General features: G+C 34.5%; 1 protein-coding gene across 1 annotated transcript in view; it reads left to right on the forward strand.

The window, feature by feature from the left end:
* LOC127857260 (uncharacterized) overlaps nucleotides 1–11,597 on the forward strand; it is a 75,168-nt gene extending 63,571 nt beyond the window's left edge. Inside the window, exons 27-39 of the mRNA XM_052393677.1 lie at nucleotides 2,649–2,773; nucleotides 4,035–4,225; nucleotides 5,371–5,558; nucleotides 5,747–5,917; nucleotides 6,186–6,413; nucleotides 6,981–7,151; nucleotides 7,283–7,480; nucleotides 7,887–8,162; nucleotides 8,369–8,563; nucleotides 8,834–8,989; nucleotides 9,235–9,303; nucleotides 10,988–11,072; nucleotides 11,266–11,597. Of these exons, the coding sequence (XP_052249637.1) occupies nucleotides 2,649–2,773; nucleotides 4,035–4,225; nucleotides 5,371–5,558; nucleotides 5,747–5,917; nucleotides 6,186–6,413; nucleotides 6,981–7,151; nucleotides 7,283–7,480; nucleotides 7,887–8,162; nucleotides 8,369–8,563; nucleotides 8,834–8,989; nucleotides 9,235–9,303; nucleotides 10,988–11,072; nucleotides 11,266–11,437 (2,225 nt within the window). The 3' untranslated portion in view covers nucleotides 11,438–11,597. The remainder of the gene's footprint in view (nucleotides 1–2,648; nucleotides 2,774–4,034; nucleotides 4,226–5,370; nucleotides 5,559–5,746; nucleotides 5,918–6,185; nucleotides 6,414–6,980; nucleotides 7,152–7,282; nucleotides 7,481–7,886; nucleotides 8,163–8,368; nucleotides 8,564–8,833; nucleotides 8,990–9,234; nucleotides 9,304–10,987; nucleotides 11,073–11,265) is intronic.
* Nucleotides 11,598–12,277: the final 680 nt, after the last annotated feature.

The following is a 12,277-nucleotide window of genomic DNA, read 5'->3' on the forward strand; positions in this document are numbered from 1 at the left end:
TTCTCATATAATGCTTACTAATATGCAATACGAATATCCCACTGATGTACTGCAACGGTTGATTGAAAACTCTGTTAATCATGAACCAAGTAAAACATGTTTCTAAACGAACAGAGATACGATGCACACCTCCAGTTGCACCAACCAATGGAAAAGTATCAGTGTAGAAGTCCCCAATACGCGTACGACACCGAATGTATTTTTTCCTGCAATAACGGATATCGCCTCTCTGGTCCATCAACAGTGTACTGTCAGTCCGATAGAAGTTGGTCGACGGCGGACGTGAAATGCACAGGTACCCTAGGGCCCTTTTCAATACCCATGTTTACCTTTGAGGATACAGAATAAGACAACATATCAATGTGTGCATTTGTTTTGGATACCAATTTTGCTTATGTGATTAAGAAGTGGTCAAATATAGAATAAAGATAAAGGAACACATGGGCTTGAACAATGCCTTACTTTACGTAGCATTAAGAACAGTACGAATTATGTTCAATTGTTAATAGAAAAATGTTAAGAAAGTTTGAGAAATACTGAGGCATTATTTTTTGAATGATTTGGTAATAGAATATTCGGCCTTGTGTAAAAAGGAGATTTATACGATTCTTTATTTCTGAAAATATATTTGAATCAAACGCATTATCAAAGTCGTTAGCATAAGACAAATATTTGGGAAAATACTTTGACCTTTTCGATTGTGTGTTTACATTCAAATGTATATTAATATACAATAATTTTGGTTATAAGTTAATGACTTTGATTTTGTTGATTGTAAAATGTATGTCAATATCAATATGTACGGCTATATTTTTGAATGTGCACACAATGTATTGCTGTACGGACCTTTAATGAACGCAACTTAAAAGAATGTAGAGTATTCTCCATTTTAATTATATTAATTATATGTAATAAACGATATATTACTAAATGAAAGTGTTTGTAGTAAAAGGATTACTTTTATTAGAGTCGTGTATATCGAGGCAATATTTATTACACCCGAAAGATGCAATTGATATTTATTATATTATTCCGAACAAACAGCCGAACCGTTTATATACAAACATGAAACACCCATCAGTATTAATTTATTACATACATTTCAGTTAACGCCTTTCTTGATTTTTCGGAAAAATAAGTGCTTCTTTTTATGGCCCATTCGAGTGGTACGGTTCCTAAAGCCGCGACTAGTTCTATTGTGTTCCAGCGTCATGTCATATTCAAATTATGCATAGATTGTTATATTGGGAACGGATTAAGTAATTAGGATTTTTTCACTGCCGTCGCATTAATTTGTCGTTTCGTTTTTGACAGACGACGACCCGCCGGTGATAACATGTTCACATCACGTGCTCTACGCGGAAAATGGCATGACGTCCGCGCAAGTGCAATGGACAGAACCTGTTGTTACAGACAACGTGGATAATGACATTATAGCCAAAAAACTCTCGGACATCAGCCAAGGAGATGTGCTTGATGAAGGAACATACACCATCCACTATCGAGCGATTGATTCCGCTGGAAATACATTTCCGTTGCTGTCAGATTGCAATATTACCATACAAGTGCTAAGTAACTATACGCTAACATTAATCCTTGCTCGTTATATTAAATCAAACATGGACTCTTGCGATCGTTTCCTTACAACATCTTGTTCCATGCAATTTAAAACATGAATTCTCGTTTGAATTTCAAAGATATCGTGTACTTTCAGTTACAAAATGCGTTTCTGGTCCGGCGGACATTTTGAGCAACACTCGCTTCTTGCGTTACAACTGCTCTGACTCGATCTACGTCAGCGGTGTGAAGTGTAACCTTTTCTGTGATCTAAACCTCAATTTGAACGGAACAGACATGATGTTTTGCGAACGTAACGGAACATCTGGTGTTTGGAAATGGACGGGAGAAGTTGAACCCCATTGTCATGGTAACGTATGGCGTTTCATCCTTAAATTTAATACATGATACAAAGACAAACTTATAAACAGGTGTTTTCCTTACCATGCGTCCTTTAGCTGTTTACAAATTCAGTTAATTCATATTTATAAACGTACAATAAATCATGTAGATATCTAGATGCAAAGTATTGACTAATGTTAATTGTATCAACTGCCTTTTCTGCGATTTGTTGAACAGTGGTAGAATGTCCGCCATTGACTCCACCAGCCCATGGTTCTCTTGCGAAAAACACCATTGAAGCTAGACCCACATATGTAATGCAGTGTCAGTCTCCATACGACAGCCCCGTCGTGGGGTCTGAATTCACAGGACGACTAAATTGCCAGGACAACGGCGAGTGGTATCCATTGGCAAAATTTCCCGATTGCATTGGTTTGTATTCAGAAATGAATTGTAATTAATCTCTTGAATGAATTTTATTTATTTGAACCATATTGTAAACCAAGGGCAGCATTAAAACACTTTACATAAAATAAAATGTACCCGCTTGATAAGTTGCAAAGCCTGTTTATCAGGAAGGAAGCTTGTATGTATAATACAGATAAAAACCTATCTCAGTTTGTTAATTTAGTGTAAACGTTGTGGTGATTTAAGACTCAAACGAGAATTACACACTTCAAATTCATCACTTAATAGAATGTAAATAAATGGTAAAAAATCTCCACAATATGTATGTGTTATATTCAAAGAATCTGAATGGGGAGATATGGTTCTGCCTGCTGAACTTATCTACACCGGAGATTGCCAGGAAAGCAACACACAAGAGGCTATCAAGAGCAATGTCTTGGAATACCTCAGCAAAATTAAAGATGATGTAGAACAGTCAATATGTCCAGGAAAACATTGCTTAGTTGATAATATTCATGTCGTATGTGGTTCGCAAAGAAAGCGACGTTCTTTTAAGATAATGCATGGGCACGACATAATTAAAAGGCAAACATTGAATGTCCGGGTAAGCTTTGACTTTTCCATACCATTTATTTTATCAAACACGAACTCTTCGGACGCAAGAAATGAACTATTACCATTATTGATGGCATTCAGCAACAGAGTTAGGGCGGACGTTGCCAACGGTACTCTTGACATTGATGGCTTCACTCTCGATGATTTCCAGACCAGTGCAAAACCAATTTTCAGATGCCCACACAACTTAAGAAAGGATGGATTTGTATGCAGTGAGTGTTTTTGTCACAACTATTATTTACTTAATGGTCTAAACAAGCTATATAAACGTCGAAAATGAGTAAACATCATCCGTAAAACTCACGCAAAAATACAAACATATCCATAGGGGCCTGGAGTGTAAAATTTACCGTAAAACGCATTAATTGAATATAAATTAATGCCAATTTCAACAAGCCTAATAGTTTAAAATGAAACTGTTAAAGAACCCTGTCCTAAAGGCACCTACATGAACTCGACCACAAGGAACTGTGAATTGTGCAACATCGGTAAGTACAATGAAGAAGACGGAAGATCACATTGTGACCTTTGTCCGCCAGACCATAGCACTCTCAAGACGGGTTCAACACACCAAAGTGAATGTACACGTAAGAAACTCTGGCATAAAATCAAATAAAAGTAATTATAGAATGAAAAACAAATGTGTTAGGCAAAATAAAGCTTATTTATAATTGATACAGCTATTATTACATTCAACAAAGCTAGTTACAAACGTTTATGTTCAAAGGTCAATGATTTCGCAATGCAATGTATACATGTATACTTGTTTGAAATAAACAATTGCGAAATCCTATAAATGGTTATGTACTCTTCCAGGATATTGCGATCCTGGATTTGCTTCAAGTACAGGGATGGTTCCTTGTTTTGCGTGCCCTCTGGGCAGCTACCAACCGTAGAAATCAGCAACAACTTGCATACCATGTCCCGTGGGTCGCAATACGCAATCTACCAGCAGCACAAACTTAAACCAGTGTACCGTGTTTGATCTCAAAGTAAACTCAAATCACTTATACTTGAAATTAAATGTTATGTAGATAAAATCTGTATGTATCACTATGTTATGTATGGCATACATAATGAAGAATGACATTTTGTCTATTACTTCTTGACAGGTTGGCAATCTTCATGGAAGCCAGCTTATGGGAACGTTCAACAATGACGTGAATACGTCCATTTTAACCATATCGTTATATGCAAGAAAAGACACTTATGATTTAGAGGATCTTACCATAACAATACGCGACGAAACGAGCGATGTTTTGGTAGTACTTCTTGGCAACTCAAATACAACAATCAAGATCGGGTATGCCGAGGCATAAAGATTAATAAGCTTACATAGCAGTTTCCTTGTGTGACATTTTTGTCTTAGCTTTCTAAATGGGTTTGACATAGATTTCTTGAAATTATTATATGGGCAAATTGACTGCAAAAAGAATTGCGCAAATTTTTAAGTATAATACAATGTAAACTTACATCTACGGTTTAATGTATTATAGTAACATATGGATATTAAGATACATGGAGTTGTTTAAATAACCAATTACAATATAGTTAAGGCTTGTAATCGAAATATTTTCGATACTTACCAACAAAAATAGGAACAATTTAATAAGAATGCTAAATGAGTACCCGTGCATATAGGTTTTTAGCCTAAAAACACGACTATCTTTATATCAAAAGTGTAATGCTTGAAATCACAGTTTGGGATTAGGTTGCTATGCAACATGTGCCTATCATAATCAATACAGTAACAGTCTATCATGAACATGATAAATGGTAGATTTATGTAAATAATAGGGGAAAATATGCTGAACAGCATATTTGATTGAATTTAGGTTTCCTATTGTTATTATAGTTAAATAGAGATTGTCTGTATTGCCTTCATAGCCTTTGAATTAGTTCTAGACTTCATAATCAGACTTTCCTTCCAATAAGGCACGTGGCTGTGTATATGCAAGCAAATTATATCATTAAGAGAACAGAATGTATTTTTATAGATAATTTCCAATTATTAATTTACTGTTGGTGTTATTTAATATTTTAATTTTAGTAGTATTGCACAACTTGATACGACTTATTTATACCTGCGACGTCATAATATCTTTTTCAGTGCAAATACGTGTCTTGAGGTAAATGTGTTGGAAGAATGATATATAATATTTTTCATTTACTCTCATAATTACTTTCTGACATATTCGCTTTATTATATTTGCCTGTTAGAAGCTGCTTTATATGTGGGGCGAAATAATATGTGTTTAAATTTCAACGCCGATTGACTTTTTGAAGACATTTTTGTTTATTTAAAATGAAAAAACTGTCAGAACACCTGTCAATATCAAATGTACTAACAAGAAATTTGAATTTACAATGTAACACAAACATGTTTTTCGAGTTGATGATTTCAAGTATTATCTTACGTTTGAATATAATGACGTCTTATATTTGCAGTAATACTTCATTCCTTTCCAAGTATAATCTTTCAACCAAACGATGGGCGCATCTGCTGATTGAACTTGATTGTTCTTCATATTCACTTAATGTGTATGTAGACGGTGAACAAGGTATACACCAAACGGTTCCTCCATGTGAGTCTATACAGTCGGGGACAGTCCACATGGCTACCAATTCAGACACAGGTACGTTAGGTACCGCTGACTGAATAAAATGGGTGTGAGATAACATAAAAAAGAATCTTAATGCAAGTGACAATCCTGTGTGCATATCATTGAATTAGCGAGGTTCTACTAGAATTACGCTTATTATCCTGTTGTTTCTGGTAAATGTAATATCTTCTTTCATCAAATACAATCGCTGCTCATTCTAGGTATAACGCTAACTGGTCTGGCGTTGTATCCAAGAAATCTCACGTTAGAAGAATGGACGTCATTAAAATCAACGTGCCATCTAATCTCTGCTGATGCACTGCTGTCCATGGGTGATTTAGTACAGAAGCATATGGATGGACTCGCATTAGTTACTCCAACATCTTGTGACCGTGAGTTGTTTCGAATCAAGTTCACGATTTTCGTCCAAATAACATGCATTATGAGTTTTCTTAAATGAGCCCACCTAGTATATTGGCTTATTCCGTGATGCGATCTTCTGAATGTGTTATTGTTGTTCAATTACTAATTTCAAGTTCGTAATTCAATTATAATATGTCTTCTTTTTTCCATATTTTTTTTTCTTTTGATTTGTTAAATGATTTCACTTGACTACTGAAATAGTTATGTGAAAACAACATCATGTTGCATACTCTTTAGCCATCGATGAGTGTAAAGATTCTCCGTGTGGTATACACACCTGTAAAAATGAGATAGGAACTTTCACGTGCGTGTGCAGTGGGGGTTGGAGTGGATCACGCTGCGATGTGGCTCCTAACTACTGTTTGAACCATTACTGCAAACACGGGACTTGCGTCCCCGGAAGCGGAATATACTCTTGCAACTGCACAGACTTCTATTCCGGAAGTGACTGTTCAATTCCTCCAGGTATGGTATCAGTGAAAAAGGCATAATGGTTATATGTGTATACGTTGTAAATACACGTATTTGTTCTTGATTTTGAAGCCTTATGGATTTATATGTCACCATTAACATAGATTCGAATATTGAAGTTTCTTTCATTTATCACTTAATACACCTGGAAATTATATTCGAAGAATATGTTTCACATATGTTGGAGCAATAACATTAACAAGGACGAATACGTTTGTTTGTTATAAGTATTACTATTAGCAACCAAACGACTGACATATGAATACAATGCCTACAATTAACACGATGAAAGTGATTTTCGTGAAGGTTTTCAAAGTAAACATGTTAAACAAGCTTTGTTATTGCTACCATTTCACAAGTGTATTCACGCTTTTATTTTTTGCGAACTTATCAAGATATTTAAAACAGTTAATATCTTGCAAATGTTTGAGTTGATCCATTTAAAGCAGTTTCATCATAATAAAGTAATTACACTTTAACACGTTATGTAAGTTTTTCTTCATGCACTGGTTATTGATTCACCTTTTAAGTGCTAAACACTCATGAATAAATTTAATATAGTAAATGGCGGATGGTCGTCATGGAGCGAATGGTCAGGATGCGACGTCACCTGCGGAGGCGGTACTCAAACACATAAAAGACGTTGTGTGGAGCCTGTTCCAGGGCCAGGTGGATTAGATTGCATGGGTTCTAATGAAGAAACACAACCATGCAATAATAAAAAGTGCCCCGGTAGGTGTTTAAGGAATTTAGTTTTTAGACAATTTTTCACATAACAAATGACTGTATATTAAACAAAATGAACCTTGTTCATTACGTGCATTTGTCAAGTCGTTGTTTAACGCATACTCTTCATTATTCAGAGTGCACAAAACTAAATCGCGCGTTTGGAACACAAGTTGTATGTTATGATGACCTAGATTCTGGAGACAAACGTTGCAATGTCAGTTGCTTGGTCGGCCTAACATTTCCATCTGGACAAGAGCCGTATCAAAACTATTCATGCGGCCGGTCAACTGGCTACGAATGGATACCTTTTGCTCAAGTAACAGAATGTATGGGTTAGTGTTACTTTGACAATTTTGCGCTATTTAAACGTTTCGTCATGTACGGAACTATATCTTTTCTCCAAGAGCTACCATGGACTTTTTTCAAATGTTTATTATATTTCACGCTGCTTTTAATTTAAGCCATATGCTTTTTTATTCTCTGAAAGCGAAACCTTTACACGTTTATGTATGGATACATGAAAACTGTATTCAAAATCTCTTTCGTGTATTACCATTTTTCATGTTTAAAGTGTTCTTATTTCTGACACTTCTTACACTGCGCGGTGGTAACTGCGTTCCTGGTAATTCCAATGAAGTTTTATTTAAACGTAATCAACGTTTATAGCTCTCTATTTCAAAGTGGTTTATATGTCAGAAAAAAATATATTGGATTAATAAAAAAATATTTTTATTTCAGAGTATAGTCCACCTGCCGTGTTGGGTTTTGGAACCTCTGTCAACTTAAATGTTCAGGTTCCGACAACAGATACTACAATTGTGGAGCAAGCGTTTTTAAAACAGTTACATACTGTCCCGTGCGTTGCAGAAAACAAATGCAGCGTTAATGCGTCCATAACCAATACGAATGAACGGCGTAAACGAAGTCCCGGATCATCCATTTTGATATCGTTTTCAGTACAAGTGCCTGAGCTTAATGATCTAGACATTGCGGGATTCATACAAACTGGAACAGGTGTGAGCAATGACTCTTGAGCAAACACAATACTTTCAATAAACATTATTTTAATCGGAAATAACGGAGTTAATTTGTAAAATAAGTTAAGAACGCAACTTCATAGAAATTTGCGAATCAATTAACAATGCATTTATAGAGCATTTAGACATGTATATGCAGTGTGAATATACTTACTAACAAATGTATTGTTGTCCAACCAACAGTAAGTTCCGATCTACAGCGACTACGAGAAGCATATATCGCCGTCAATAATTCGGCCATGTACATCCATAACAATTCGGAGAACATCTTTTCCTTGACCATTTCCGGTGTTCACTACAACGCAGATTTGAATTCTATGTATTCTTTGGTAGTTGTCTTCTGTTATCCGGGATTCTCAGGAGCCGATGGCATGTGCGGTAAATGAAATATTTCATCGTTGTTTCTTTAATATGGTTATCATCTACATGTTTATACAAACACAATTATTGCTTTACTTACTGCCTTAGTAGTGTACGACATAAATACAAACATAAATGTATGTTGTCTTTGCGATACTGTTGAACAGAAGTTTATATTGAGTTTGGACGTTTTTCAAACATGTATAATATTGATGCCTACTGGCAGTAACCCATGTAGGAATCACAAACCGTTATGTTATCATTCTTAAAACATGCTGTGCTTTGCAGTTCAGTGTCCTCGTGGCACACAAGAGGTCAACGCTGTTTGTCGGAGTTGTGACGTCGGTACATACCAGTCCTTCAGTGGACAGACAACGTGTGAACCATGTCCTACCGGGTACACAACTGCAACGTTCATGGCTATAAGCATTGAAGAATGTAATGGTAAAGTGAGCTTGCTGATACATTTTAACGTTGTTAAATTTGACAGATAGCCATTAATCTCTATCAAGGAAATTATGTTTAGAAATCACATACAATATGTAATTTGCATGTTTGGTAGCTAGGGATTTTCGAAATATGTAATATAATGCACTTGCACAAAAACATATATTTGGGTATGAATCAAACGAGTATTGTGTATCTATATGGGTGAGCTAATGGGGTATTATAAATGCTGTTTCCCGCAGTATTAGGCACACGCCGACCAGAATTGATGACGACATCAGAGCCCACCGCAAACGACAAGCAAGAAAATGGTACAATTTATGTTCAATAAATGTTTGTCTAATATTGCTCCTATTTTAGCTAATGTTAAAATACCTTACTGCAATTTAATTTGAACATGTAAACCAATAATGTCGCTAATTGCAGAATAACACCAAATTCTGCAAATAATGAATCATTTAAAGTAAACAACTTTATTAAATGTAAAAGAATCTTTACCTTAAAAAAGGCGTACAATATAGTATTAACAATAGTGAGACACACAAATACATCCAGTTAAACGAAATTTGATCCTCAGTAACATATTACAGTGATTGAGTACAGTATTCGTCTACTAAGTAATCATCATTGTATTCGAACAGAGTTAAAAACGATCACCCCATTTCAAAGGTTAACGACAAGTTTTCCTAACTTTACCAAGTTTACTAGCGTTCACCAAATATTAAAGCGTATTGATAAATGCTTATCTAATGTATTGATAGTGATGTGATGTTAGTTGACTAAGATGAGAATTTTAAGTTTGATTCAAGATAGCGCACCCGTAATGGGCACCTATCCAAATATAATCTAATATTTTATTTTCTTAATCAGCATCATTGCACTGTGCTACATGCAATTTTTTAGGTATTTAGGTAGTCTTTCCATGCTTTTTAAAAAATATACAGATTTTTTCAAAACCACCCCCACACTCGGCTTTTGTCAAGTTTATGTGCACCCCTGGGGTATATAAAAGTTCCATAATTAATCCAGATTTCCAAATATAGGCATGCCGTTGGTGTGTACAGATGCACTGAAGGTGTTTAAAGTTTAAACAAGATGAAAAAAAATTCTTTTACACATAAATATTTTTCATAACTTGTTATCTATGGAAGAGCGCCATGAAATGTAAGTGGTTTCAGGCAAGTAGAAATTGGGGAAGTTAAAAACAAAGTGTCATAAAATTCAAAACAGTATCATTTAAGTAATATTTTAAACTTAGGATTTATATATACACTATATGCAGCAGAAATAGACAGATTTACCGTTTACTTTTTGAAAAAAAATAAAAATGCAACATGCATGGTTCGTATTTTCAGCAGTAAATCATCCAATTTAGCCACAACATTTTTAATTTTTAAAATTAAATACTGTTTATAAAAATTGCAAAATGTTTAACAATAAAAATAGCTTATATGCCATATTTAATAAAATAACGTTAGAAAAGAAATAAAACGCGTCGCAACAATGTAAACGTCGTCGGCAGGATACGAAACTGCGCGGGAATATTCCGAAAGATTTCTAGTCTATCGCCTTAACCACAAGGCTAAGGCACCTAAAATTAGGCTCTTCAACCTGCGAAGAAATCGCGGGAAGTCATTAGGGTTGCGCTACCTTAAATACGAGCTGTTGTATATTTAGGATGCTTTTTGAACAAATAAATGGGTTTTGTTAAAAACCTGCATATAGAGGAATACGTTATCAGCGTTCGCATTTAAATGTTGTTGTTGTTGTTGTTGTTGTGTAAATCCCAAACTCTCAATATTACTTTGATAAAAGCACTAATTTAATGTTAAAATCCCATAAAAATTACTGCCCTTTAAATATCGCTTCTTTACTAAACAAAGCTATTCAGTAATTGTGCAACTCAACATGCATACATTAGAATTGATTATTCAAATTATTTATATGTTAGATTTATCTCGAAAACTGAAAAGTTGTTGTGTGTTTTTATTGCAGTTGTAGTTATTACCGTCGTAGCGATCTCAGTTTCCGTAGGTGTCGTAGCCATCATTATCGGAGTGCTTTGCTATAAAAAGAATCGGTAAAAATTTAACGTACTTCATAAAAAGTAGACGATCTTTAAAGAAAACAATCATGATGCTATAATTAATGTTTTAATTTTGGATACATACCGGAACTTGCATTAAATTTATGTGTGTACATTAAAAGAAGCAATAATTTGTACATGCAAAAAACTGTTTTATTGAGCTAAATATTGATCATTTGTACTGTAGAAAGCAATCAAAGACATCACGTAGCAGAAGTTTTGCAAGCATGAACATAATATACCCTAAAGATGCCGGATCAATCGAACAACCTACGATGGTACCACCAAAAGCAGAACAAGCAAACGCCCGCTTTGCGTCATCCGGTAGTAATTATACACCGCCTCCTTACTCCTTATGAAGATCTTTCACAGAAGAAGTAATATAGAGCGGTTTTGTGATATTGCCTTTTCATATACCAATATATGAAATGTTTTTCTTAAGTTGTTATATCTACAGTAACAACCCAGTAAGAAAGATGCGAATGCACACAAAACACTTTGGCTGTTTTACCATCTTACTTACAAATATATATATATATATATATATATATATATATATATATATATATATATATATATATATATGTATATATAATATATACTTGCAAATAACACTAAAACATTAATTATTCACCAGTCTTGAAATACTTTATTAAATACAGAAACATATTTAAAAAATATAGCGCAGTTATCTCTTTACAGGTTCATTAACTGTGCTTAAATATCAATTCTTAATGTAAAAACTCATGCGTTTAACGGCAACTATATGCATATTAACAACACTTTTCGTTAAGCAATAAGTAAGATTTGATGTGAGAAGAAATTTAAATAATTGTTTACTTAAGTTTTTTATTTTTTAATTGCTGTAACATTGTTCTAATACACATTTTTAATCCTTCTAAAAACGAATTATGTTTGCAGTTATGCAAAAAAAAGTATTGCAAGAGTATTGAATGATGCGTATTTACATGTATAGCTTGAAGAGGAATTAAATATGAGCAAAGTAAATATATAATAAGTTAATGTTTGTGTTACTCAATGTATCTTTGAATATGTTATTGCATAGTGCTGTGTTTTTAGCGAGGCTGTTTTCGGAGAAAACCCGAGGTATTGTTATAGCCAGCTCGTCGTCCGCCGTCCGCCGTCTGCCGTCCGCCGTAGGCGTCGTGCAAAAACCTAAACATTGGCCATAACTTTTT

The sequence above is a fragment of the Dreissena polymorpha genome, chromosome 14, assembly GCF_020536995.1.
Source record: "Dreissena polymorpha isolate Duluth1 chromosome 14, UMN_Dpol_1.0, whole genome shotgun sequence".
Classification (NCBI taxonomy): Eukaryota; Metazoa; Mollusca; class Bivalvia; order Myida; family Dreissenidae; genus Dreissena; species Dreissena polymorpha.